At 47.6% G+C, this 27,378-nt stretch overlaps 9 protein-coding genes across 9 annotated transcripts; 5 read left to right on the plus strand and 4 right to left on the minus strand.

Moving 5' to 3' along the window:
* Positions 1-1,022: 1,022 nt before the first annotated feature.
* Positions 1,023-1,509, minus strand: N7516_002969 (cytochrome c oxidase assembly protein COX16; the record flags this gene model as incomplete). Its single annotated transcript, XM_057215689.1, has 2 exons — positions 1,023-1,103; positions 1,186-1,509. 2 exons carry the CDS (start codon positions 1,507-1,509, stop codon positions 1,023-1,025), a joined length of 405 nt encoding a protein of 134 aa, XP_057077572.1.
* Positions 1,510-2,017: 508 nt separating this feature from the next.
* nic96 (linker nucleoporin NIC96) lies at positions 2,018-5,447 on the plus strand (the record flags this gene model as incomplete). Its single annotated transcript, XM_057215690.1, has 5 exons — positions 2,018-2,487; positions 2,564-3,227; positions 3,283-4,264; positions 4,329-5,062; positions 5,121-5,447. The coding sequence occupies 5 exons, from the start codon at positions 2,018-2,020 to the stop codon at positions 5,445-5,447; spliced, it is 3,177 nt and encodes a 1,058-aa protein (XP_057077573.1).
* Positions 5,448-5,879: 432 nt separating this feature from the next.
* On the plus strand, positions 5,880-7,706 carry N7516_002971 (RibD family protein; the record flags this gene model as incomplete). Its single annotated transcript, XM_057215691.1, has 1 exon — positions 5,880-7,706. One exon carries the CDS (start codon positions 5,880-5,882, stop codon positions 7,704-7,706), a length of 1,827 nt encoding a protein of 608 aa, XP_057077574.1.
* Positions 7,707-8,119: 413 nt separating this feature from the next.
* On the plus strand, positions 8,120-9,842 carry N7516_002972 (Regulator of chromosome condensation RCC1; the record flags this gene model as incomplete). Its single annotated transcript, XM_057215692.1, has 2 exons — positions 8,120-8,962; positions 9,018-9,842. 2 exons carry the CDS (start codon positions 8,120-8,122, stop codon positions 9,840-9,842), a joined length of 1,668 nt encoding a protein of 555 aa, XP_057077575.1.
* Positions 9,843-10,264: 422 nt separating this feature from the next.
* Positions 10,265-11,229, minus strand: N7516_002973 (Chromosome segregation in meiosis protein 3; the record flags this gene model as incomplete). The annotated part of the gene is made up of 3 exons (XM_057215693.1): positions 10,265-10,759; positions 10,827-10,905; positions 11,000-11,229. The coding sequence occupies 3 exons, from the start codon at positions 11,227-11,229 to the stop codon at positions 10,265-10,267; spliced, it is 804 nt and encodes a 267-aa protein (XP_057077576.1).
* A 358-nt stretch (positions 11,230-11,587) lies between these two features.
* N7516_002974 (putative NADH-ubiquinone oxidoreductase 21 kDa subunit) lies at positions 11,588-12,493 on the plus strand. Its single transcript, XM_057215694.1, has 5 exons — positions 11,588-11,663; positions 11,755-11,771; positions 11,825-12,030; positions 12,105-12,307; positions 12,372-12,493. The coding sequence occupies exons 1-5, from the start codon at positions 11,604-11,606 to the stop codon at positions 12,444-12,446; spliced, it is 561 nt and encodes a 186-aa protein (XP_057077577.1). The 5' UTR covers positions 11,588-11,603; the 3' UTR covers positions 12,447-12,493.
* Positions 12,494-12,730: 237 nt separating this feature from the next.
* On the minus strand, positions 12,731-13,518 carry N7516_002975 (nucleoside deaminase; the record flags this gene model as incomplete). The annotated part of the gene is made up of 5 exons (XM_057215695.1): positions 12,731-12,810; positions 12,867-12,964; positions 13,017-13,225; positions 13,277-13,381; positions 13,444-13,518. 5 exons carry the CDS (start codon positions 13,516-13,518, stop codon positions 12,731-12,733), a joined length of 567 nt encoding a protein of 188 aa, XP_057077578.1.
* Positions 13,519-14,217: 699 nt separating this feature from the next.
* Positions 14,218-23,696, plus strand: atrA (protein kinase MEC1; the record flags this gene model as incomplete). Its single annotated transcript, XM_057215696.1, has 26 exons — positions 14,218-14,797; positions 14,853-15,517; positions 15,573-15,871; positions 15,930-16,328; positions 16,387-16,539; positions 16,600-16,696; positions 16,778-17,257; positions 17,312-17,557; positions 17,608-18,837; positions 18,904-19,444; positions 19,505-19,973; positions 20,026-20,332; positions 20,381-20,478; positions 20,530-20,622; positions 20,677-20,838; positions 20,908-21,007; positions 21,058-21,252; positions 21,326-21,617; positions 21,668-21,865; positions 21,916-22,040; positions 22,099-22,187; positions 22,246-22,649; positions 22,706-22,824; positions 22,886-23,061; positions 23,471-23,603; positions 23,631-23,696. The coding sequence occupies 26 exons, from the start codon at positions 14,218-14,220 to the stop codon at positions 23,694-23,696; spliced, it is 7,716 nt and encodes a 2,571-aa protein (XP_057077579.1).
* Positions 23,697-24,829: 1,133 nt separating this feature from the next.
* On the minus strand, positions 24,830-27,147 carry N7516_002977 (putative AAA family ATPase; the record flags this gene model as incomplete). The annotated part of the gene is made up of 2 exons (XM_057215697.1): positions 24,830-25,546; positions 25,615-27,147. The coding sequence occupies 2 exons, from the start codon at positions 27,145-27,147 to the stop codon at positions 24,830-24,832; spliced, it is 2,250 nt and encodes a 749-aa protein (XP_057077580.1).
* Between the last annotated feature and the right edge of the window lie 231 nt (positions 27,148-27,378).

A 27,378-nucleotide genomic window follows, 5' to 3' on the forward strand; every position in this document is an offset into this window, starting at 1 on the left:
ATTGCATGATTAATAATCTGGAACTAGCCCTGGAAGGAGCCCTGAGTTAAAGGGAAATGGGGGGGGTGATGAAGAAGAAATTTGGGGGCTTCGAGAAGAAAAGGGTATGACGTTGTTTGTGTGGGGGGGATATCACGGGTTCAGTATTCAACTTCTGACGTAGGGAGTATTTTATTTATATATTTGTATATATATACTATATATATAGTTATATAATTATATAGATAGATAGATAGATTATGTATATATGTATATATGTATATAGTTATATAGTAAATAAAATATAGAGATATACATCCATCTACAATAAAAAAGTACCGGTCACCGACAGAGAAACCACCTGGAACGCTAGTCTTCAGCCGGTGGGGCCCTGGGCCCTGGGGCTATATATGGCTGAGTCAGCATTGGAGGTTCTAGATGAATAGACCTCCAATATAACCAATATAACCAATATATACATCGATATATTCAGAATTGAATTGATGTTGAATTTGTCTTTAGTCTGATCGATATTAACAGTGACTTCATCCCACTTCCCAGTTAGTCGCGAGTTTCCAAGAGAGACCAAGAGACCAAGAGACCCCAACCGTAGAGTAGTTCCACTCATACAGGTTTCAAAAAAAAATGAGGCGACAGACTTGACAGGGGCAGAAATATCCTTGACTACCTTTTCCCCAATTTCATACATAGTCAGTCGCCCAGCAGATAGGATCTGGCAATCGGAAGTGTATACATTGCATGTTGTTATACAACTTTCGAGAGGCTGCGAAAGTGAGCGAGACCAATTCCAATGGTTACCCAAGTAGGGATATTGGTGCATAGCATACGTTATATGCGAAGGCCAGCCAGATAATGGAGCGGATGTCTCCCCCCCCAGAATTCTCTCCTTCATCTTCATATAGTATACGGCAATGTACCCCTAGCAATGAACTCATACGCTAGATGAGGTCATGAGGGAAAACGTGCTTTCGTCGCGTTTCGAGAATGCCAGAGTACTCGGGTATTTGAATTCAAAAAATGTGTTACAGTCTTCCATCCGGTTCACCTTTGAATCGCTCTACTCGCTTTTGCTCCCATTGGTCGAGATCTTTGGCCATGAGTCTCTGTAAGTGTGCACAATATGATATCAGCATTCAGTTCAAAACGTCAGGCAAGAAAATCACAATCCATTTAAACAACACATACGTAATATTCCTCCTTTTCATCACCTATAATCCTCCTCCGTGGGTTGCGTTTGATTCCCTCTTCCCCGTCAGGACCCTTGAGTCCGAGGTCAAATGCTTCATCTTGACTGAGCTGCTTGACTTTACGGTCATACCGCTCATATCGCAAGGCAGCAGCAGGTGTCAGGGCAAATGACCCAGCTACAATAACGGCCATAAATGGGAGTCCGAAGAGAATGAAAGGATGTCGAGCAAGTCGCGCCCGGTAGAACGCACCGAGCCGGTCACCGAGGGAGGATGATTCTGTAGCTGCCCGACGAAAGGTCTTGGATTGAAACACAGGCATATTTGTGAATCAATCTATTGAACACTATTATTGATTGAAGGACTGAATGGAAGGTTAATTGTGAATGGAAGGTTAATTGAGTCTTCAATGGTCAATGGAAATAGGATTTCCGGTCAATCGGTCAATAGATGATCCGGAATACCGGAATACGGCGTTGAATTGTTTAGAGCTTCCCAGACAGCCTCTTCAATTGTCTATTGACAATCTTGACTCTTAATTGTCGGCCTGTCTCTTTATCCATATAAAGGCAGAGCTCTGCTGAAGTTCCGCTCTTTGCTCTTTGCTCACCGAAACCTGAGAAAATCCATTACTCATCGTAGTCGTGGTCATTCTTTGCCGTTACAGAGCTCTCGCTTGGTGTGCGCAATCCAGTTTTCCTACCCTTTGATCAGCATCTGTTTGCTTAATCACCAGCTCAAAATGAACTAATTGGAATAACAGTTTCCCAGCAATCTTACTTTACACTCCTTCCTTTTTTCTTCAAAACCCTTGAACCTACCAGCCCTCCATGGCTTCCAACACCGGTTCTCTCTTCGGAGGGGGTGGTCTTGGAGCCTCGACAACCCCACAGTCGAACAGCCTCTTTGGCGCAAACAATTCGACAGCGAGTCCTTTCGCAAATTTCCCTGCGACAGGTGCACAGGGTGCGCAGGGCGCACAAGGCGCGCAAACATCGTCTCTGTTCGGAGGTCAATCTCAGGCCCAGCAACAGCCTGCCCAACCCTCGACCTTGGGCCAGACCCAACAAGCTAGCAACCCGCAGGCTCAGGGACAACCCGCAAGTCAGTCGACACAACCTGCGTTTTTCAACAGCCTATTAGAGCGTGGGAAAAAACGACCATTGTCATCGGTTATTCAAAACAACAACTTCGAAGATGTGCCTAGTCTCCAGTTGGGTCTGGATGACATCAGAAGGAAGGCGCGAGAGCTAGGCTCCGCAGGACAAAAGGATACTCCAAACGGCAAGAACAGCAAAGCGTGAGTTTCATTTCTACCACCTTGTCGCGCTGGTTTTTGTTTTTGGCCTTGCCTAACCTTGCGATATTATCAATAGTCATTATCTTCTTGCGGCTTCTGGCATATCCCCAGGACAAGCATTGCGCGATCTCAAGTCCATGGACCCCCAGGCATCTCTAGCGGCCCCGGCGAGGGAACTCGACCACTTCGACCCAGACAACCAAAGATTTTTGCGGAATATCCAGCAACGTGGCAGACAAGTCATGATTGCAGAGGGTCTCACCAGAGCCCAGCGGGACTTCGATGCTTTTCTTGAGGAGAAGGTGGACATGGACTGGGAAGACCAACGTCAAAAAATATTCCACCACTTCGGACTATCTCAGAAAGACGCCATCGGCGCTGGAGGGATGAAATCTACCACTAGGGGTGCATTTGGACGGTCGGCAAGACAGTCTAAGCAAACCGGAGCTCCCCCAGCCAACGGCCCCTCAACCGCATCCCGCAGAAGCGTATTCGGGCGTTCCGGTCTCGAGAAGTCGGTGATTGGCACACCTGGGGCCGGCTTAGCAAGCCGTCAAATATTTGAAGACCCAGCAGAGCGAAATGAAGGAACGGCCCCCTCGCCTGATCTCAGGTTCCAACGGGAGAAGATGGGCCACTACGCCGAGAAAGTTCAACAGCTGAACCTCGCCAGGCTTCAAGGAAAATGCTATCCCGTACTCGATGAGTTTTCATACGTTGAAGTGCAAGCTGGTGGTGATGTAAGTTTCAAACCCTTCCGCAACATGGATATTCGTGCAGCTAATCATTTTCCAGGTACCTCGGCAACTCTTCAATGCGTACCAAGCCTTGATAAGAATTGTCCACGAGAAGCCAAACATCATGAACCCCTCGGAGCCTGGAGCGGTGAAGGAGCGACAGTATGCCGAAGATTACCTTGAAGAATCATCCAAATCTCTCAAAGCAATCGAACTCAAGAAACATATTCTTGAAGGCTCCAGGGGTTTCCTTGAGAGCACATTCTTCGACGAAGTTGAAACCGCCATTGCCAAAAACCCCCGGGAAGCACAATTGGGAGGAATTCCAACTGTGATCAACAAGATTCGCGCCTACATTCGTCTTCAGGCCGCGAGGAAGGATCTGGCACCTGATGGCACCGAGCTCCAAATGGTGAACCAAGACTACTGCTGGATTCTCATCTTCTACCTTCTTCGATGTGGTTTCGTGACTGAGGCTGCTGAATACGTGAGTCGGGACAGCGGGTTCCGATCACTAGACCACAAATTTGTGACCTACATGACCACCTACGCGCAGAGCAGGAGACTGCCCCGGGACTTGCAGCAAAAGATCAATGGCGAATTTCAGCAACGCTCACGGAACGCACCTGAAAATACCGTCGATCCTTACCGAATGGCCTGCTACAAGATCATTGGCCGCTGTGATCTCTCGCGTCGTCGCTTGGATGGCGTGAAGCAGACTGTCGAGGACTGGATGTGGCTCCAGTTCAGCCTTGCAAGGGAGGACGACCGCGCCGAAGAGGTTGCCGGTGATGTCTTCGGCCTGGAGGATATTCAGACCGACATCCAAGAGATTGGCCAAAGAGTCTTCACCAAGGGCAACGAGGGACCCGGTGGCTATGGAACTTACTTCCTACTGCAGGTATTGGGAGGCATGTTTGAGCAGGCCGTGCATTATCTCGGCACCTATGCCCCAGTCACTGCTGTTCATTTCGCCATCGCCCTGTCCTATTATGGCCTTTTGCGCGTGTCCGACTTTTACACCTCTGGTGAAGAAATTCGTAAGCTTATTCTCTGCCATGATATTATGATCTTGTTAACCTTATATGTTTACCCTTTACGCAGTCTCCTTTACAGTCAAGCAATATCCCCAGATCAATTTCGGATATCTCCTGACCCAATACACCCGAGAATTCCGCACCGGATTCGTTGAAGCTGCCATCGATTACTTCACACTAATCTGTCTCAACGCAGATCTTCCGGGTGCTCTGGGCAAGTCCCAAGCATCGGTCTGTCACGAGGCCTTGCGAGAGTTCATTCTAGAGACCAGGGACTTTGCCAAGTTGCTTGGCGATATTCGGGCGGACGGTACACGCCTCAAGGGAGCCATTGAGCAACGTCTCGATTTGATCAAATTGGTCGACCAGCAAGAATTCTTGAAGACTATTACGGTTCAAGCTGCTGCCGTGGCGGATGATAAGGGATTGATCACGGATGCCGTGCTTCTGTACCACTTGGCAGAGAACTATGACCGTGTCATTGACATCATAAACCGTGCTTTGTCAGATGCGATCGCGGTTGAGCTAGGCAGCGCCATGCCGAAACTACAGCCCCTGCGTCCAAGGGTCGACCAAAATCAAGATAGTCAGCCAGAGGCAGTGGAAGCTGGAAGCAGCCTCAGTTTGACTGCCGTGGATGATCCAGGCGTCTTGGCCAAGAACATGATCAGTCTTTACGATTCGGACATAATGTATTACGGACAAATCCGACAGGTCAACCGCGATGCCTGTGGGTTGCTGCTGCGTATGATGGAAGCAAAGACCCAAGTTGAAGCCGGCAGATGGGCGCCAGCTCTTGATGTAAGTGTCTCCCACCCGTGGTTTTATTCAATGATTGAAGTACTAATGAACGTAACAGGCTATCAACGCTTTGAATATTCTCCCCTTGCAAGCACAGGGCTCCGTGTCATACATTCGAAGCACAGCCCAAGCTTTCTCGTCATTGCCACCCATCATTTCACGCAACGTCGGGCCTGTCATCATGTGGAGCATCACATGTATTGGCTATGAACGCCAAAAGCGTACCTTTGGGATGTATGACAGTGAAGTACGCCAGGGATTGGCGGATACTTTGCTTGTCATGGCCAAAGATCTCATGGTGTTCTCGGGAATGGTCAAGTACAAATTACCGCCACGAGTCTATGAGACTCTGGCTCGTGCTGGGGCGGATATCGGGGCATATTAGATGTGATTTGAGATGCTGAGATCCTGAGATACTTTTTTTTTTTTCTGTGCTTAATTGTCTCTAATACAATCAATCCATGGATGGAACAACGGTCAATCTTTTTTATGGTTTTTTCTCCTAGTTTTCAATACCGAATCTAGTCCAATGTATAGTTGATGTCCCCCTGGTAATACTAACTATTACTTTGTTAGATAGTTAACTAGTTATTTGATATTTGATAGTTAGTTATAGAACTGTATAACTACATACTTAGAGGGTGCATATACCCGGGCCTTCATACTTCCGCCCCACCAAGTTCTTCCCGAGGCTCCTCCGTTCCTTTGCTCTCTGTATTTATCTGTGTCTATCTGGGGCTAACTCCCTAGTGAAATGGCCATTTCATCGCCATAGCTTGGAATACGGAGCTATTGTATTCTGCCACACTTCCCTAGGATGGACCATGCCTCCAACGCATCCGTCTTGAGCCTAGAGGCTTCTGGCAGCGAGGCGGGATCCCCGCACAATGGAGTTTCTGTGCAGGCGAAAGACGTTTTGGGAACAGACCCAGAGATGGAACGGGCCTGCGATACACAAAATGTGACGGACGAAGACCTGCCCGAAACCACAACCCCAATCACTCTATCTGGTGCCCTTGATAAACAAGCATTACACAGTGACGAGAACGAGTCAACACAGCGCAGTGCGACCATCGGAGACGCTCACAGCAGCGCATCAACGAGTCAGGATGCCAAGGCTAACCCCAGCCTTTTCAACAATCCACCGAACCTAGCCCGTATACGTAAGGTCCTGTTTGAGTGCAAGGAACCGATCGAAATCAGTCTCGAAGAGTTTGAAACATATTGGCCTTTTATTGATAATGTATGGGTCAAACAAAGATCGAATGCGAGCAAAGAGGGCCATTGCACCACCGACTATTACATGTGCCGTTTACGGCGTCCAACACACCGCACATCTGAAACTCGGCCCTTGCCAGAGGGCAAGCGCCCTCGCAAAAAGCGAGTCCGAGAGGGAGGGATCTGTAACTTTCAAATCAAGGTTATCCGGTTCGAAGGCGCATATTCGACCGTCACTATCGCGAGAACGCCGGGAAGTTGCAGCATCCATTCACATGACCTCGACTACATCGACCGAGTGAAGCGGAACTCGGGATTAATGGAGTACGCGCGCAAAGAATCTGTGAAGGGATATCTTCCTTCTTCTATCTATACCAAACTTCAGGAAGAACCAGATAAGCTTGGGGAGGCTGGGGGGCGATTCTTCACGGTGACGGACGTGCGCAACGTCTCCGCCAAGTGGCGTATACAAAACCCAGAGGTGAATCTGGTTGCACACGAGGGCTACGAATACCAAAAGGGTCATGGTATTGTTAAAACTCAAAGCACCGATGGGGTTAACGAGGTGTCCTCTCAAACAAAACCACCCTTGATCTCGTCAGCTTTGCCCCCGGACACACTATCATTCCCTCAATTTTCGCTAGACTTCTTACATCCTTATCTTCCCAATCACTCGGAGCGCCGGGAGTTCCCCCATGTTACATTGTCATACGCATCGTCCATGGACTCCAAGATCTCTCTTCAACCCGGCATGCAGACGGTCTTGTCTGGACCGGAGGCCAAATTGATGACTCATTATCTTCGTTCCCGACATGACGCGATTCTTGTTGGAGTAGGGACTGTCCTTGCGGATAATCCAGGTTTGAACTGTCGTCTGGAAGGGGCCGGTGGATTTGGAGGCCTAGGGAGAATGTGGCAACCACGGCCAGTGATCATTGATCCTATGGGCCGATGGCCTGTTCATCCCGAATGCCGAATGTTACGTACTGCCGTTGAAGGCAAAGGCAAAGCTCCATGGGTTGTGGTATCTCCAGGGGCTCAAATCAACCCCCAAACACTAGTGATGCTCAAAGGCTACGGTGGGGATTTTCTTCGCATTGTAGAATACAATCAAGACTGGCGATTACGCTGGGAAGCCGTCTTTCGTGCCTTGGCATCAGAAGGGATTAAAAGTGTCATGATTGAAGGTGGTGGTACGGTCCTGAGTGAATTGTTGAATCCAGAGTATACCAGTTTCATTGACTCGATTATTGTGACGGTTGCTCCCACCTACCTTGGACGGGGTGGAGTGAATGTCAGTCCTGACTCGAAACAAGATCAGGAGGGTACACCCAATGCTGCACTAAATCCTCGAGATGTTAAATGGATGCCATTGGGACAAAATGTGATTATGTGTGGAAAGATTCGTGAAGAAACCAGTCATTGATGTATTCTTATTGAATAGAAAGAATAGAAAGAATAGAAAAAGAAAAGAAAAAAAACCCCCTATTGACGCGTAATAAATGTTAATAAACGCGTCTCATATGAATATAGTAAATGAATTAATTACAACAATAGAGAACAATAGAGAACAATAGACGGAGTGTATGAAATGAATCAGCCCATTGAGAGAGAAAGAGAGAGAGAGAGAGGGAGGGGGCTGGGAGGAGAATGTGCTGATTGTTTTGGCTTATGTTTGGGGCTTGGCATCCTCTCTCTCTCTCTCTTTTTTTTTTACCCTCTTTTTAAAACATACCTTTTCCCTTCATATTCTTTCAATCTTAGCTTCAAACATTCCCCAACCCCCCCTGTTCGGTCCTCATTCTTTGTTATTTCTAATATCCCAGTTCTAAGGCAAAAATGCCTCCTAAGAAGAACACATCCAAGTCTGTCGAGGCTTCGACAGAGGTGAAGAGAAGTACTCGAGTACGCAGCACCAGACAAGCTACCGTGACGAAGACCGAAAAGCCAGTGAAGGAAGCTACGAAGCCAGCAAAGTCTGTTACCAAGACAGATGCAAAGCCAGTCACAAAGACTACCAAAAAGTCCACCAAGAAGGTCTCCGAGAAGCCCACTGCAACATCTACCAAGTCAACTGAAAAGCCAACTAAAATGGCAACATCGACCAAACCAACCTCTGCTTCGAAGAAACGGAAAGCCGACGAGAATGAGGAGAAGCCTCGTGAAATCAAGAGATCTCGTGTCGCGCAACCGCGTCAGCCAAAACCCAAAGCCAAGATTGTCATCAATGAGGTCCCGAAGACCAAACTGAATGTATTTGTCTGTGGTGAAGGTAGCTCTGGTGAGCTAGGTTTGGGCACAGCTAAGAATGTCATCGATGTGAAACGTCCACGTTTGAACAAGCTTCTATCTGCGGAAGAGGTCGGAGTTGTACAGGTTGCTGTCGGTGGCATGCACTGTCTAGCTTTAACCCATGACAACAAAATCTTCTCCTGGGGCGTGAACGACCAGGGTGCGCTCGGAAGAGAAACCGAATGGGACGGCGGATACAAGGACATTGAGAACGACGATTCCGATTCGGACGATGAGGACAGCGGATTGAACCCCCGGGAGTCTATTCCCACCGCTATTCCTACCACCGCTTTCCCCGAAGGCACTGTCTTCGTTGAAGTCGCCGCCGCTGACAGCGCAAGCTTTGCCCTGACCGATGACGGTCTGGTCTATGGCTGGGGCACGTTCCGAGTAAGATGGTCCTGACTACCTTGGATCGCATTTATTTGACTAACAATGATTCTAGAGCAACGATGGAATCCTCGGATTCAGCGCATCTTCTCACGTTCAGACAACCCCAACTTTGATCTCCTCTCTGAAGAAAATCAAACACCTGACTTGCGGAGCCAATCACGTTCTTGCCCTGAACGACCAAGGTCGCGTCTACTCGTGGGGCTCGGGACAACAGAATCAGCTCGGCCGCCGGATCGTGGAGCGCAACAGGTTGAATGGTCTTCAGCCTCGGGAGTTCGGTCTCCCCAAGAACATTGTCCACATCGGCAGTGGCTCGTACCATTCATTTGCCGTTCACACCACTGGCAATGTCTACGCCTGGGGATTGAATAGCTTCGGTGCAACCGCCCTCCGCGAGGGTGCCGGTGATGACGAGGCCGCTATCGTGCATCCCACCCTTGTCGAATCGCTTTCTAACAGAAATATTACTCAAATCTGTGGTGGTTCCCATCACTCAGTTGCCATTGCTGGCGATGGTGAATGCTTGGTTTGGGGCCGTCTCGATGGTTTCCAAAGCGGCTTGAAGATCGATACACTTTCCGATGACTCCGTTATCAAGGATGAGCGCGATCGCCCCCGTATCCTAATTGCACCTACTCCCGTTCCTGACATCACGGCCAAGGTTGTGGCGGCTGCCTCGGATCATTCTCTCGCTATCGATGCCGATGGCCGTGCATGGTCATGGGGTTTCTCCGCTACGTACCAAACTGGACAAGGTACCCAGGATGACATTGAGGTGGCGACTGTTATCGACAACACTGCTACTCGTGGAAAGAAGTTGAACTGGGCGGGTGCTGGTGGTCAGTTCTCTGTGTTTACAGAGCCTGCCAGCGTGTGAGGTCAATATATTCAATTGACCTCTGCTTTATTGTAACACCAAATGTCTCTTTCTTTCTGACTTTTTTTTTTTTTTTTCCGTCTTTCTATGTGTTGTCTCGTTTCCAGAGCAGTACATGAAGAGTTGTTTCGCAATCTCCAATTACTCTGCTCAGTTAGCATGTTATTTGAAATTAATTCCTTTTCTCTAATGTGATCCAATGTGTGATTCATGGTAATACTAGTTTTAGACTCATTCGGTGTCCTATTGTTCGATCCTTAGCTATGTTGTAAGCCATACAGGCCCTGTGGCCTAACTAGATGATTTGATCAAATGTGATACATACGTATGGTCTGGCAGGGATTAGCGGGCTTGTCCTAGGTTTGAACATGTTTCATCGCTGTCATTAAAATTTTACGGTATAAGATAAGGTGCCTTCAACGCTACATCCCAAGCTCCTTCATCGCTTCATACTCAGCATCATAATCGTCATTATCGTCATTGGGTACCCTTGAAGATGAGGCACGCATGTCCGGGGGGAAATCAGTCATTGGCTCATCCTGTTCTCTGAGAAGATCGTCCAAGTCATCGTCCTCAGGCTCGGGGTAGCTGATTGTAGGCCGTGCACTCTCGTTTGGGTCTGGAATGAACAGGTCTTGGTCGGCAGCCCCTTCCTGGTCATGGGTAATCGCGGCTGGGTTATGATTTGAATCTGCAGGGTTCTTGAGGTCGCCATTTTCGAGCTCTTCTCGCGTAGGTCCAGAGCTTTCGAAAAGTCTCGGTTTCTCCTCCTCTATCCATTCTCGTCGCATGGCCTGAATGCGTTTTGAGTGTCCCAGTTTCTCAATCATTGTCAGACCGTCTGCAAATTTTGCGCGTGGAAATAGATCATCGAGCCATAGCTGGTAAAAGTTGAGCAAGCGTGCAGCGTCCTTGAACTATAGCAAACCGAAGTCAGTTACACTAGCTATGTCGTAGGTATGTTGGATAGACAAGAGAACGAACCTCATGTCCTTTCCCCTTGAATTTCAGCTTCTGTCTGGCAGTATGTCGCAGTTTAGGTATGCCCGGCTGTGAGAGTAACCTAGCTTATTCATCAGCATTGTTATAGCCCAAGACATTCTCCCGAAACGAATAAGGAATTTCAATCAAGAAACAAAGTAGCACATAAGACTCACCGTCCCTCATCTAGTTTGGCCACAGGTTGTCGTTTCTTTGCAACTTTGACTTCTTCATCAAGACCCAAACCAAGTGCAGAATCCCCTGTCCCAGAAGCCTTGGTGTTATTGGTACTTGGAGCATTGTTATCTGGAATGATCTCATCCAAGCCGATGTCATAATCAAAAAGATCATTCAAATCACCCGCTGTCGGTGAGCTTCCTCGCTCTGAAACGTTCGCGTTCGCCATAGTTCCAATCGCGCGCAGACACTGTTGGTAGATGCGATTATAATCGAGGGATGGATTTTGAGAGGATCAAATAACTAGAGAGTTGACAAGAAGAAGGAAAGAAATATAGTAAAAAGAGGTGGCACCTATAGATTGGAGCAATTCAAGTTTTCGTGTATGAGAGATACTCCAGGACTTATCTTAGGATCCCATGTCAATCAATCAGATGCGGCCTTGACGCGTGACGCGAAGTGGTCTGTTATCTGCGCTCTGATTGGCTGTCGGGATTCTTGTCCGCCTTAATTGTGCTATGCCCAATACGGTTAGCCCCGTCTCTCCCTCCAACTCCCAGAACTTCAACCTCGAATGCTTGCACATCCACACTTCAAAGCAACATGGCGACCGATACCAAAACAGTCATTGTGCCCTCTAAGCGGGCTAACACCGACTACCCGGTATGATTGATCTAATATGAACCGGGCTTGCTAATTTTCCCTCCCGGTTTGCTCGTTTGCGTACGTCTTTTGCTAACCATATATCCCACAGTTGATCGATTCCGACCCGTACGCTTTACCCCGGATTCTAAGATTTTGTCATAAGCTCACATCTTTTTCAGGCATTTGAAACGGGTGTTCGGATATGCCCGGCCTTCCGACTGGGCCGTGGCCGGCGGTATGGCCTCAGCTGCTCCCATCTCGTTCTGGATCATGGAGAGAGCAAGCCCGTCGCATGTAGGCCGCGGTGGCTTCGCTCCCGTTATGCGACTTGCTACAGCTGTTGGTCTACTTGGTGGTCTTCATGTCCTCTATCAGCGATCCTGCCGTAAGCCATATCCCTCCCACCTGAACCCTCTCCCGCTTTTTGGGGCGGTAACATCTCAACTCACACCTTCACAGAGCGCTTTTACGGCTTCACTGAGAATACTAGAGAGGTCGAAATGGATACTCGTGAGATGGTCGACAAAGTCAAGAAGGGCGAGCCTCTGTACGGTAAATCCCAAATGTCGTCTTATCTACAAGGCATGGCCGCCCGCAACTCGCGGTACTCAGAACTTTTCATCCATGTGGTCCCATGGTTCAACTTTGTCAACCATGATCAAGTAAGTCTTCCATTCAAATCAATTTGAGCCGGGGGGTGGATGTTAATTGCTTTTTTTGCATCAGCATGGCGTGGACACTGCCAAATACTACCAGCAGGCCGAGCGGGAATTGGAGGCAGAGCGCACTGGCTCTTCATGAATATACACCATCAGCTAGGAAGAGAAAAAAAAGAATGATGGGCAGCCTTTCCGTTCAGTGTTGCAGAATTGTACACGTATCCGATTTTGTGTGTGTTTTTTGGGGGCGCAATTGATATTCACAATACAGATTCCCGTTCTGGTCAACCTTGACGCTTTTTATATCTATTTTGAGACGCCTTTTGGACCTAGTGGTTGTATCAAAAGCAGATGCAATCTAGCCCTGGAGATATCGCGTAGTAGAATGATGTTTGGAGACGTCCCAAATCCGAGTCTTGCGGGCTACTAGGTTGGTGGCGCTTCTTCGTTGCCATCTTCGAATCTAGTGTTTAAGTCTCGATTCTTCTTCGGTCTAGGGTTAGGAGCTGGCATTTAATCAGCAGGTAATCGAGATTGAGGTTTGTGCGTCCTAATTCCTTACCTTTTTCGTTCTCCTGTATATAGAAACGACGGAGCAACATGATTGCTTCTTTCTTGAACAGCCCACCGTAGACCGGGTATGGTGGGTCAATTGAGGAGCTATGTCGGATTAGCCTTGCCCAGTCAAGAGTGTTTCTTGGGATGCACTGACTCGGAGTGTAATGAAAGAACACCTCCAGTGCCTCCAAATCGATCATTGGCACATCCAAAGTAGACACGGCGGATACGATACTGCTTCAGCGCAGAAGCACACATCACACAGGGTTCAACCGTGACGTAGAGATCAGTAGATTGCAGTGCTGATCTAGGGTGGCTTTGGAGCATCTCTGCAATTGCTATAAACTCAGCATGTCTCGTTCCCTGGAGAATGTTAGCGGTTTCCACACACTGAGACCTTTAGCAGTCACCTACATTCATAGATCTGTTTGTGTCGTTCATGCCAAACCCCACAATTTGATCGTTGTGCACCAGAACACATCCAACGGGAGTTTCGCCTGACTGAAGAGCCTTCTCGCCCTGATATTCGAATGAGTATGTTTCGATTCCCCAATTCCCCGGTTTCAAGAGGTTTTACATACCATCAACAGGGCTTGTTTCATGAAATACCCATGTCTTGAATCCTCCGCCACAACGGGGTCACCCTTGAACTCCATAGTCAATTTGAATTTCTCTTTTTTTTTTTTTTTTTTTTTTTTTTTTGTATATGTTTTAGACCAATATAAGTTGACTCCAGTAATCAGTAATTGGTGAGAATTCTCATGGTTATGAGGGAAGTGAAGGAGTCAGAGAGTAAAGAGCAGTGACATCCGAAATTTCAAAAGGTGAGAGAGTTGTTGATCAACTCTGGGCCACAGGTCCAAGGTCCAACCTGAATACAATGGAGATTCATTTGAATCTGTCGGGTTAAATATGTCATAAATATAGTCTATCACACTGTTGGAATTTTCTAATTTAGTTTCTTCTATATTTTCTGCATATATATATACATATATGTATGTATTATATATATATAACTACTAGTTATAGTTATATATATGTTTAGAAGACCTTACTATAATAATTACCACAGACCATTTACCCAATTTCTACATATATAAAATATTATAAACCGGAATTCAGTGGAATTCAGTGATCATAAGCTCTGAGATTTAACTATTGCAGAATGTATGCGAGAGTGATGGTGGATAATGGATAATTAATGCCTCAGGTGTCAATCGATATATCAACTCTCTCCGCGTATCTGCGCACTTCAAACAACCCCACACAAACACAACCCAGCCTCGGAAACTTGATTAGACACGAGGAATTGAAAAAAAGTTTCAAACCTGTTCCAATGAACATGTGTGTCCCATATGGCAACCGAGGGAGAGAATGAACGGGCCACCGTGCCTGGGAACGCCCGGAGAGCTGAACCTGCTTCGTCGATCCTTGCTTCGCGTTTCGTACCTCATCTTGCAACCCAGGGAAATGAATCACACCTAACCCGGGAAACATTTGCACAGCTTCGCCAGGAACTTCTTAGTGAAATACAAAGTCAACTACGCGTTGACGAAGACGCCACTGATGTCAACAAACTCATATGCATCGTCTTAAAGGCCGGTTTAGAGATTAGCCCGAACGGGAGCACATCAGAGCAAGATCTGGAAGGGCAAGTTCTCGACTGCTTAGACATCGTTCAGGCCAGTATTGAAAAGGCCCCACAAGCGTTGTGGGAAGCCTCTGACCCTCTCACCCTGGGCGAGGACATACATGCTCCTCTATTCGCATGGCTAATCCTACGACTGATCCGACTCGCCGCCACCTGGACATCCGAAACCGTTCGAGAAAAGATCCAACTTCTTTACGCGAGCCTAGCTTACTCTCAGTTCAAGCAAGCTCGTTCATTGCCTGCAAGCTATGCGGTTGCTGCATTTCTGCGTGCTTGCACGTCAGGTCCGTTTTTGGCCCCCGATTATGTAGAACCCTGGGCTAAATTAACATTCGCTAGATATTTTGTGCTCTCTTGAAACATTCAACCGTAGCAATATCTGGGATACGCGCCGTAGGGAGTTGTCGATACCTGCCGCAAATGGATCGCTTATCGAGGACACCCAAAACCTAGGTCTCTCCTCTGGATTATTCAAGAGCAGCACGGCCCTCGGAGGTTTTGCGCAGACTGTCTCCTTGGCCTGTCGATTGCTTGATTCGTTCAATCCGAAGGGCGAAATGCAATCCCGTGCCAAACATCATGATTTCATTCTCCGCCAAAACTTCTCGTGGGTATTGAATGGTTTCCACCGCCTTAGACAGGTCATTATCGAGTGGTTGCAAATAAAAGGAGCACAACTCACCTCGGAAGATGCAACCGTGACTCTGCAGTATCTGACATATTTGCAACGATGCTGCGTACCAGAATCGACTTTGGCCGGACTGCCCTTGAACATGAGCCTGACGTCTACCTGGTCCCAATGCCTGTGTGGCTTCCTGAGCCTCGAAAATATAGGGAAGTTGCCTTCTGTCCAGGTCATTCTAAGTCGCTTCTTGTGCGATTTGACAGAAACCGCAAAATCCTCTCAGCCTCTGGTGCAGGAATTAAGGGAAACCCTACTTCCAGTCTTGACAGAAGTCAAAGACGGCAATCCCCGCTTCCAGTCCCTTGAGTCGTGCCTCTGGGTAAGCCTTTCCTCATATCTGGCACAGGTGTGTTACCGAGCTAATACGAGATTAGAGTCCTCTCCAGACCTTGCATGCCCTGCTTCTAGATACAGCATCCCCGTTGGAAGTGTACCCACCCAAAGGGTTATCCGGGGATGTTTATGAAGAGTCAGACACGGTACTTCAGAGAGCCGGGGTTTTACACCAAGCAGAGCCAAATGAATATGCCCGGCCATCGAAGCGGCTCTGTCTTCCAGGTCTACCAACAGGATCTACCAGTCATAGCCTGTTTTATTTGCTCGTGGGTAATATATCGACGATTCTTCAATCTGACTGTGGCAAAACGATGGCAGATCTGTGCACCTCCATCCAGTGAGTGGACAACGAATACCCTTTCAAGGCGTGAAATGCTGATTTATCCGTGTAAAAGAACATCCTACGAGCAAATTTCCGAATCTAAAAAAACCGAGCTATTGGACATACTAGGCAAAATTTGCTGTGCAACGGCAGACAAGCTTTTGGTAAAGCCCTCGGATGTCATAAAACGAGAGACACTGTTTTGTCAAACATGCGATCAAGATCAGTGTCAGAATGATCGTGCAGGAAATGAGGAGTATCCCGGATTTGAGGAGATATGGTCACTATTCAATTTCATCCTACCTAGGCTTACACGTACGCCTGGTCCTCGGATATCTGCAATGGTCACACTCAGAAGAATTTTGATGCACGCTCCAATCTCCAATCAAATGCATATTTCAAACTCTGCCTCCGGGGAGTTCTGTCTCCACTCGCTTCGGAGCTCAATTAGAGAATTGCGTGTTGCAACTGGGTGCGTTCCATCGTCCTTGAAAGACACACTGGCGCTGGATACTGACACCATTATATAGACATTCCGTAGTAGCTTTCGTGCGCCCAAATCTACCAACAGATATTCGTCGGGCCAATTTCGTTGTTGTGCTCGAGTGGCTCAAAAATCTTTCTGGAAAAGATGATATGCCGTTACAGGAAGCTTGCATTATAACACTCTGTGGGCTGGCAACGTGCGTTCCTTCCTACTCCCCAAAATCTCGTTACCTCGGCTCACGATCTGTTGTACATAGCGTCTCGGAAGATGAAGAGAAGAACATCATTCTCCTTCGGCTCTTGGAGTACCTTGGTCATCCAAACCCCTACGTTTGCGCCGTAGCTTACAACGAGGTGAGTACTCCTGAGACTCTATTTTCGATTACTTTGCTCTTCATTTCAACAGATAGGATGACGGCTTACCTCTGAATTTAGCTTTCTAAACTTGCCCAACAGTTCTCCCTGACACCTGCTGGTCTCTTTCGGCCTTACTGGAGGACCCTTTCGGTGTCTGTGGTCAAGAACCTCCAATCTCGCCCGTATATGGCTGAACAGCTATGTGATTTGCTTGGCATGAAAATCGATGGTTTCCTACGGTTGACAGAGGTCCATGTCTTGCCCTACCTGGTTTTGACACGAAAACGAGACATCATTTGCAGAATTGGGGCTAGTCGCAACGAAGGAGAGTCTGCTTTTGATGTTTGCTCGGAGAAGAATAACTTGGCTGCAATCCTTGCTTTCCTCCTATCTCAGCAATCAGACAACCCGGAGGCTATGATCATGTCTCTTCTAGCAGATATAGACCCCGCATTCAAGGGTCGTTCTTTGGCAGAGTTGGTGAGGATTGAACCAATTCTCATTGCTTGTGACTTGCTGAAGAGCCTTGGTGATGCGGGCGAGCAAAAGAAAGAGAGGGTATGTTCTTGCATCTTCCCACCCCTTCTGCGCCGCTAATGAGAATCCTCTCAGTTCAATAAAGCCCTCCATCGATTAGCCACGTTTGTTCCGCGAAAGATTGCACATGGAAGCTCATCAAAGAAAGCGGATCTAAGCCACTTCATCGAGGAGCACGTCCTCGGTATTATCACACAATTTGCAAATGCTATTAACGACTTCCAAGTGAGACAGACATTGGCAGAGAAAAGAAGAAACATCAAAGCTATTGAAGAAATGATCAATATCGCCCAGGGTCATGTTAGCAGTGCATTGCCTCAAGTATGTGTACAGCCTTGGGAATCAGTCAATTTTAGTTACTAACATTGCAGGTTTGTGCATGTCTTCGGTCCGCACTGGAGATCGAGGAACTGTGTGATTATGCATTCTCCGCGTGGAAGACATTGATCAGTTCTCTTAGCGAAGAGGACCTTGAACCAATAATTGATCAGACGCTAGCGATTGTGATCAGATATTGGGATAACCTGACCGACGAGAGCAGGAACCGCGCATGTCAACTCATCGATCATATCTTGGCTAATCACTCGAGTCTTGTACGAGATACCTTCAACACGATGCCTTCTCTTGCATCCATTCCAGAGATGGCTGCCTTTGATGCCAAAATCAATGACATGAGAGCCCAAATGGACGTTCGAAGCCAGTTTCTGGCGTTAATTCGTCGCTGCCAGAGTGAAAATGCCACCGTTGTTGAACAAGCTCTAATGGAGTTGGCCCCTTTTCTGTTAGCAAATGAGGAGTTTCTCCATGACTCTGTTCTGAGTGAACAGCCAGACCCTGTGATCGCTCAGCTAACTAGGTCATTGTTGGACTGTTGTGTTAAGTTCAGTACCACCTCAGACAGCATCACCTTATTGTCGGCTCGATGTCTAGGGCTTGTCGGCTGTCTCGATCCAAACCGAGTCGAAACGATCAAAGAGAAGAAGGATATACTTGTCTTGTCCAACTTTGACAGAATGGAAGAGACGGTCGCATTCATTCTTTTCTTCCTCCAGAATGTTTTAGTCGATGCATTCTTGTCTGCTTCTAATACGCGGGCTCAGGGTTTCCTGGCATGGGCCATGCAAGGTCTGCTCAAATTTTGCAAACTGAATGCGGTGTTGACCCAACGCTCTCGCGATTTACAAGGCGATGAGAAGTACCAACGTTGGATGGAGCTTCCGGAAAGTGTTCGCAACACTCTTACGCCATTTCTCACGTCTACCTATACGGTCACTGTTGTAACGAATCATTCCGAGGTCAACTATCCGCTCTTTTCCCCTAAATTGACTCACAGTGAGTGGCTTCGAACGCTGGTGCAAGATCTTCTACAGACTGGGAATGGAGACAACGCAAAAATGGTCTTCTCAATATCGAGTCGTGTTGTGAAGGGGCAAGACATTTCCATCTCTTCGTTCCTTTTACCATTTGCAGTCCTGAACCGTGTCGTTGGAGGGACTGAACAAGAACAACAAAATCTTCAACACGAATTGATGAGCGTTCTCTCACATCCTATTCCGGAGACAAACAACAATGCTCGCGAGACAATCATAAGCAGTAGCCAGGTGAGCATTTTCGTGGAATTGGACTGGCTTCCCTGGTACTAACGGTGACCCTTTCTTCGACGGTAGAGCGTTTTTGAAGTGCTAGACTACCTGTCTAGATGGCTCCAAGGAAAGAAAAAGCATCTCAATGGCCTCAGTCACCATTCCAACCAAACGAGTCGTTCCCATAAAGATCAAAGCCGTGACGCGCTCATTGATAAATACTCATCGCAGATCAAGTCCGTCGAAAACCTCTTATCCTCAATACCACCCGAGATCATCTCCAAGCGAGCTGTTGAATGTAAATCATTCTCCAAAGCACTCTTCCATTGGGAACAGTACATTCGAAAATCCAAGGTCCACGGAGAATCACAAGAGAGATCCAGCCTCGAACCTCTATACCAAAGGTTACAAGACATCTATAGCCAGATTGACGAACCTGATGGGATTGAAGGCATTTCAAACCACTTGTCCGCACTAGACATTGACCAGCAGATCCTTGAGCACCGGAAAGCTGGGAGATGGGCCACGGCGCAGAGTTGGTACGAACTGCAGCTTGAAAAGGAGCCTGACAACGTCGATGCGCAATGGAATCTTGTGACATGTCTCAAAGAATCTGGCCAACAAGGTAAGATCAAACATGAAGCAGTCTTTCCATGCTCTATATTCTTGCTTAACCTTTATCTAGATGCTATTCTCACTCGTTTCGAAGTTCTTAAAGAAAACGAGTCAGCCGCTTCACGGTTCTTGCCCTTTGCGGTTGAAGCCTCGTGGATAATGAGCAGATGGGACAAGCTAGAGGGTTATCTTGACCTTTGTGCCAAACAAGGAACTGAAGAGTTCAACGTTGGGATAGGCTCAGCTCTTGATTCTCTTCGTCAAAAGCAAGACGAGTCATTTACTAACAAAATCAACGAGCTCAGGCTCAATGTTGCCCGTTCACTAACCACCAATTCGGTGGCATCACTACAAGCATGCCACGATGATATGCTCCGCTTACATGCTTTGTCGGAGGTTGAATCTATTGCTAAAGCACAATCAGGTCAATCGCGCCCGGGCTTGCTGGGTGCCCTAGACCGGCGGTTGGATGTCCTGGGTGGCTACCTTTCCGATAAACAATACCTATTGGGATTGAGGCGAGCCACAATGGAGCTAGCGTAAGTCCATGGTCCACAAAACACGAAACAGATAGCTAAAAGTACGATACAGGGGCGAGTTTGCAGACTCTGATATATCCGCGGCATGGCTCACTAGTGCTCGCCTTTCAAGGAAAGGCAATTTCAGCAGTCAAGCATATCACTCGATGCTCAACGCAGCACGGCTGAAAGACAGATCTGCTTCCATAGAACACGCGCGGCTCCTCTGGAAAGATGGACACCATCGCAAGGCCATCCAGACTCTCGAGGGTGCGATTTCTGCCAACGAAGTAACCCCAAGTACATCTTCTTCGGTCGAAATTGAAGCCATGTCGTTTCTCTCAGGCCGTGGGCAGCATCAAAATGAGTCTACTGCTCTTGTAAGTTGCACAACACAGTTCACATAGACTAGAATACTAACCGTCTAGGCTCATCTGATGCTAGCCAAATGGACGGACAGGGCTGGTCAGACGCATTCCCAGGCCATTGTCCAGAGATACCGAGAGGCCATCAAGCTGTATCCAAAGTAAGTTGGACTACTACCGCTTTGGCACTGTCAGTTCTAATGGGCAAATAGGTGGGAAAGGGCACACTATTACCTGGGGAAGCATTACAATAAAATTTTGGAGTCTGAGAAGGCCAAGCCCATGGGAAAGGAAGCTCAGATATAGTCAGTTGATCCAATTTCCCATTTTCTTACTTGAGACTGACCAATATCATACAGCTTGAGTGGAGAGGCCACAAAACTTGTCATTGACAATTATCTTCGCTCGCTGACATATGGCACCAAATATGTCTTCCAGACTCTACCCAAGCTTCTGACCCTCTGGCTTGAACATGCCTCGATTGTTGAACAGCCCATTGATCCGAAGAGAGGCGATAACGAGTAAGAAAGAGTTTACTGGCGTGGGCCAATGGTAAAACGTTTGCTAATGATCGATTCACCACACACTAGGGAATTTCAAAAGCATACACAAGCGCAACGGAAGAAAAGCCTCGATGAGATGCATGCGCAACTGAAGAAATTTATCGACAAACGCTTGCAAGCGGCTCTGGTGGGTTTAAGAGATGTGATTTTCCACGGATAGCTAACTAACAGTTGCAGTTGTTCACAATCCTACCCCAAGTGGTTGCCAGGATCTGTCACCCTAACATCACGGTTTATGATCTGTTGACGCGGATTGTAGCCAAGGCAGTTCACAACTTCCCACAGCAAGGTCTCTGGACAGTCCTTGCCGTTGTCAAGTCGTCCAATAAGGAGCGAGCTAAAAGGGGATATAATTGCCTACAGAAGATCATAGTAAGTATCGTGTCCCTCTGAAACCGAGTTAGCAGAATACGAGAGACTTACATGCCTTTTCTTTCCCCCTCAGGACTACGGTAACAAGTCAAAGGGAGAATCCTCAACGGCATCTGAGATCCGTCGCATGATCACTCAAGGTACAAAGTTCTCGGAAGAACTACTCCAACTCTGCCTTGCCCCGATAGAGGAAAAGTCATCTCGAGTTCAACTCGGGCGCAATCTAGGGTTTAATCATAAAGTTGCACCATGTCGATTAGTGGTGCCTTTTCAAGCAATGTTGATCCCAAGTCTCCCTGCCAGTCAGAACATCGAATACATCAAAGGCTTTAGAGCCTTCCCTCGAGATCCAACAACCATCGAGGGTACGATTATCAACTTCCTATTTCCTCAGAGACAAGCTAACCGAAATTAGCTGTTTTGGACGAAGCGCAGATTTTGAACTCGCTTCAAAAGCCACGCAAAATTAGCCTGCGAGGATCTGATGGGAAGATCTATAATGCGCTTTGCAAGCCCAAAGACGATTTGCGCAAGGATCAACGTCTCATGGAATTCAACAACATGATCAACCGGTTCCTAAAGAGGGATGTTGAATCAAGCAAGCGGCGCATGTGTAAGTGATTTGATGAACCTGTGGTCATTTCAGAGGCTGACCTAGAACAGATATCAAAACATACGCTGTGACACCTCTCAACGAGGAATGTGGTCTTATTGAATGGGTTGATAACCTCCGCACACTGAGAGAGATCGTCATCAAGTTGCTGCGCGAAAGAGGCATTTCACCAAACGTGGGTAGAACCGCATCTAACACAATACCCAGCGCTGTGTTATTAACGTGTTCAATAGTACAACGATATCAGGCATAATTTGAACGAAATCTGCGCAGATCGATCATTCGCCAAGTTGCCCTTATTCACCACTAACATTCTGGCCAAGTAAATCATCTTCCATGTCAATATCACCCGTGAGTCCACTATACTGACAAAGTTGCAGGCTCCCGCCAGTTCTTCATGAATGGTTCATCGAGATGTTTCCTGAAACAGAGGCATGGTTTACAGCGAGACTGAGGTATACACGGTCTTCTGCTGTGATGTCAATGGTGGGATATGTTCTTGGGTATGTTCTCTCCCTCTCGCCGTTCAATGTTTTGAGGGCTCTCGATCTGCTTTCGCCTGATACCCTAATTGCCATCATGTTAACCTGTTGTTTTTTTCCTATACAAAGTTTGGGCGATCGACATGGCGAAAACCTTTCATTTGAAGAAGGAACAGGCGGTCTCTTACATGTTGATTTCAACTGTCTCTTTGACAAGGGTCAAACGTTTGAGAAGCCCGAGGTGGTACCATTCCGATTGACCCATAACATGATCGATGCCTTTGGGGCCTACGGGTACAATGGTTAGTTGGAAGATATCCTCAAGTTTTACTCTCACGCTAATCTCCAAGCCGTATAGGTCCCTTCAGAAGGACTTGTGAAATCACACTCAGCCTACTGCGACAAAACGAGGATGCTTTGATGACTGTACTCGAGACGTTTTTACATGATCCAACAACTGATTTCATTGGGAAGAGAGTGAGTTCATTTCAACTGCAGTATTTAACAAGTCACCTCCTAACAAATCTCTTCACCCCAGCGTCGCACTCATGTGAATGTCCCAGACACGCCGGCTGGCGTTTTGGAAGACGTTCGAAACAAACTTCGTGGCTTCATGTCTAAGCAGCCCATTGCACTTTCGGTGGATGGTCAGGTGGATGAATTGATCATACAAGCTACGGATAAGAAGAAACTGGCGTCAATGTACATCGGATGGTGTTCATTCTTCTGATTTCTTTTCTTTTGGTCATACATCCTTGTTATCTCTTGATTCCTACCGCTGTTCCAGCTGTTTCAGCTGTTCCGCCTACTACCTGATAACGAAGTCTATCCTACTTTTCAACAACCGAGCATATGTACTTGCTATCTAGGAGGAGGTTCGCAAAATCTTTGTAATCCTTACATTAAAATAAGTAGCGGAACTTTTCGATCGTTGCGTAGAACTAGCTATTTTGGATGTCGTGCGAGATAAATTCAGTTGCCCGCACCGAAGACCACGCGCAATCCATCGCTAGGGCTGAACAAATACACAACAAGACACGAGATCGCAAAAATTCTCGGTGTTTAGTTTCGATTGTGGCCTCGGTTACGGTTCGGACTGCGACTTCGACTGCTGTAACCATAGCTGCTGTAGCTTGGGCTCCGGCGGCGGTGATGGCGCGAGTCTGTGCGAGTGTTACCTCTGCGCGGTGGTGGTGACCGAGAGCGAGAGTACGACCGAGAGCGAACAGGAGATCGTGATCTTGATGCAGTCTGGGGTCGATAAATGTCATGGCGTTCTGTAGCTCGACCGCCTCCGTGTCGTCTGGGAGGAGATGACGGGCCCGCATATGGTCCTCGACCGTATCTAGGGCGACCACCATTCCCTCGAATTGACGCAGGAGGTGGCGAGCGCGAGAATTTACGGCGAGGGAGAACGATTGAGACATTTAGGATGGCCCCGTCAAGCTGAGCCTCATGCATGTGGGCAATGGCTGCCTCTGCGTCAGCAGGGTCGTAGTAAAGGATATACGCAGTCCCCCTATTTGTCATGACTGCAATGGTGTTAGGAAACAGATAAATCTCGAAGTGCGAGTCAAAATCGAGACTTACAAGCTTTGTTGATTGGAAGATCGAGATACTCTATCTCTCCAAATCCCCCGAAGATCTCTCGGATGTGACTTTCTGTGACATTTTTGGTCAATTTTTCTACCACGATCTGTTGAGAAGAAGTGAAAGTCAGCTCGAAGTTCGTAGATATGGTGGCTACCACTAAGCGGGTGGCTATAGCACAGCAAGAATATAATGGCACTTACCTTAGAACTTCTTGGAGGGCTAGGGTTGGGAGTAAGTGAGCGGCTTTCGCTCCGACTATTGTAACGGCGACCACCTCGACTGCGACTGCGAGATTGGGTTCTGCCACGAGACGGGGATCGGGATCGGGTTTTTGAACGATAGCGATCGCGTCGTCCTCGTGATGGACTCCGGGTGAGGCTTCGGGATGGGCTTTCGCTTCGGGGTTTCGAACGATGTAAAGAACGCGACCGTGCCCGGTCCTGTTCTGGTGAACGTAGAGGTGATTGTCCACGAGGTGATCTGACGGACATGTTGAAGATTCAGCGCACGGCGCGTCAGATGGATTCCAAGGCTTTCAAGTGGTGCAAATTGGATTTGTAGAATAAGTAGTTCCTGAGACGGAAGAATTGAAATAGGAAAATCAAGAAGAGAATGAAAGGGAGGACTCGAAATACTATGCCAAGAGGGAGAGAGAGAGAGAGAGAGAGAGAGAGAGAGAAGAGAGGTTGAGGGAAGGGTTATTATGCATTTTAGCACTAACCTAATTCGGTAATCACCTAGGGACACTTTATACGCACTTCAACGGACTTCCAACGGACTTCCAACGGACTTCAATGGACTTCAATGGACTTCAAATCACTTCAAATCACTTCAAGGACCTATAAACTTTTATTATACAGGCAAAATCTACATATGTAGGTATTTACTTTTAGCCCTCTCTCCATCTCTCATACTCTTGAATGACAGTATCCGTGATTTGTCGCCGCACTTGTCCTAGTGCATATTCAAAGTGTTTCCACTGCACATCTTGCTCCTGTTGTGTTTCCTCCTCCTCATCAAGTGCTGCATCTCCAGCAGTTTCACAGATGCTCACAATCTCGGCACCAGAATATCCCTCAGTCAGAGATGCAAGATTATCCATGTCGACGTCTGGGTTCACCACAGACTTATGGGCCCAGATGCGTAGGATTTCCCTGCGGGCCTCAAAGTCTGGAGGGCCAATATAAAGAATATTGTCCAATCGTCCAGGTCGCATTAATGCAGGGTCTAAAACATCGGGCTTGTTTGTTGCGGCAATGACCAAGACATTTCGGAGCTCCTCGATACCGTCCATTTCATTCAGCAGAGTCGTAAGAACATTGACTCCTCCCGAACTACTGCTGCGCCGAGCAGCAATGGCATCAATCTCATCGAAGAATATGATGCTCGGTCGTGCTGCCCGGGCCTTTCTGAAGATCTCTCTCAAAGATCGCTCAGACTCTCCAACGTACATGCTGAGAATCTCTGCACCCTTAACTGCCAGGAAGTTCAACCCCGCCTCTGTGGCTAAGGCTTTGACAGTCAGTGTCTTGGAACAACCCGGCGGCCCGTAAAGTAAAACACCCTTTTTACTATTCACGTTAAGTCTGCGCATCCGTTGAGGATACTAGGAATTTTGAAAGAAAATTAGTCTTCAAGACAAGGGCTCTGTGGGATTTTGAATACAGATCTTACCTTCAAGGGTCGCTCAACGGCTTGTTGGAGGCGTTTTTTGATATCATGCTGTCCACCGATGTCTGACCATCTCACCTTTGGGGTTTCCAAGAATACTTCCCGCATGGCCGTGGGACGAATTTCCTGCAGGGAAAGCATAATATCGGTTTCTTGTATCTCCAAGGAGATGGTCGGTTCATCGTCGATGGAACCTCCATGGTGCCAGCTATATGGGTCGACCGGGGTGGCCGATATTGCTGTGGAATTTTGGTCCAACAGTTGTCGTTGTCGGGCTTTACGACAGACCAATTGCAGAAGAGCGAAAAGGTCAGCTCCAACATATCCGTGTGTCTTCTCTGCTAGTAGCTCTACCAGCTCATCAGTCAAACCGGCAGATACTGGCCCACGAATGGCATGTAGTATTTCAGCCCGGTCCTGAGCGGTAGGGACTTGGATCTCAATTTCCGTGCCAAGTCGATGGGGCGTTCTGAGCGCGTCATCGACTTGATTGGGGTGTCTTGTCGCGGCCACCACGAGGATCGATGTATTTCGGATAGCATCTAGATTCTCGCAAAGAACAGATGCAAGGGACTGAGACTCGATGGAGGTTCGCTTGGGGGCAATGAATTCCAACTGGTCGATAATGATCACACTGGGGTTAGAGCGAGCCGCCTCCTGGAAGATATTGCGTAGCTTAAGCTCGCCTTCATGGATACTTCTCCCCAAAGTTGACATGCCAACTTTGAATGTTTGCTTCCAGCCTGCCTTCTCGATCTGTTCTAGAAGACTTGTTTTGCCAGTCCCCTTTGGTCCATAAAGTAAAATTCCTCGGCTGTTCTCGTAGAATGATGGCATTGCGGGTTTCCGTGGATCAATGTTAAAATCAGACAAGCTTTCATTGATGTCGTCAATCTGGCGGGAGAGGCCTCCAAGGCCAGTGGATTGCACCGCTATGCCTGAAGACTTTTCGTCGTTTCTTTCTGTGACTGGGCCAAGGGAAACCTTTGAGGCCGCTGTGAATTGAAAAAGGGTATGACTAGAGCGAGGGTTCTGTGAATGAATATTAATCACTCGAAAACTCCTGGGTTGGCCCCTGAGCTCTAGCTCAAAGGTCAATCCCGTCGTCAAACACCCACATCGGAGAAGCTTTTCATCTAGGGCCCATTCCCAGTGCGATCTGTCACTTTCTGAAATCGAGCCATGTCTGGCAATTTTCTCAGGATCTGAACAGTCCTCCAATGTCACCACATCGATGTCTTCTAGGGGGCCGTCGGCCCTGGTGATAGCAACTTTCTCTCCGATCTTGATATCATAGCATTCCTGCATCGTCCTTGATATTTGCATGACTGTGCTCTGGATATTCTCTGAGGCATACCATGCTATGGCAGTCTGTGGCGGTCCATCGCCTTGCCTCAGTGTGCAGATGCTCTCTGTTTGAAGCCTTAAAGCAGCTAGCGAGGAGGAAGATAGATAGACACGAAATGCATCTTTGAAGTCCTTGCGTGCCTGCTGCTTTGACAGTGGACGAGCAGTGAAACTGCGAGGGTCAGACATGATATAAAAAAGGATCTTGACGTGTTTGCAAGCAGGTTGATATTCTCAGAAATCCGGTCTTTTTTGGGTGAGGTTCTATTCTCTCTCTCTCTCTCTCTCTCTTTTTTGTCTGTATGACGTATACTAGAAGCTTGAGATCATAGACGAATATTTTACTGTATGAGACCTCTCAAGACTGAAAGTCGTTAAGAATATCCTGTCCAAATATTTTCCAGAGTTTTTGGTGGGGGA

The sequence above is a fragment of the Penicillium verrucosum genome (assembly GCF_028828655.1).
Source record: "Penicillium verrucosum strain IBT 35672 chromosome Unknown utg000001l_segment0_segment0, whole genome shotgun sequence".
NCBI lineage: Eukaryota > Fungi > Ascomycota > Eurotiomycetes > Eurotiales > Aspergillaceae > Penicillium > Penicillium verrucosum.

Excerpts from the sequence above, each read along its gene's own strand:
- N7516_002974 (XM_057215694.1), top strand. The coding sequence starts at position 11,604 with ATGGCGACCGATACCAAAACAGTCATTGTGCCCTCTAAGCGGGCTAAC. Across the intron at positions 12,031-12,104 it reads CCTCTATCAGCGATCCTGCC|AGCGCTTTTACGGCTTCACT; the intron begins GTAAGCCATATC and ends ACACCTTCACAG. Across the intron at positions 12,308-12,371 it reads ACTTTGTCAACCATGATCAA|CATGGCGTGGACACTGCCAA; the intron begins GTAAGTCTTCCA and ends TTTTTGCATCAG.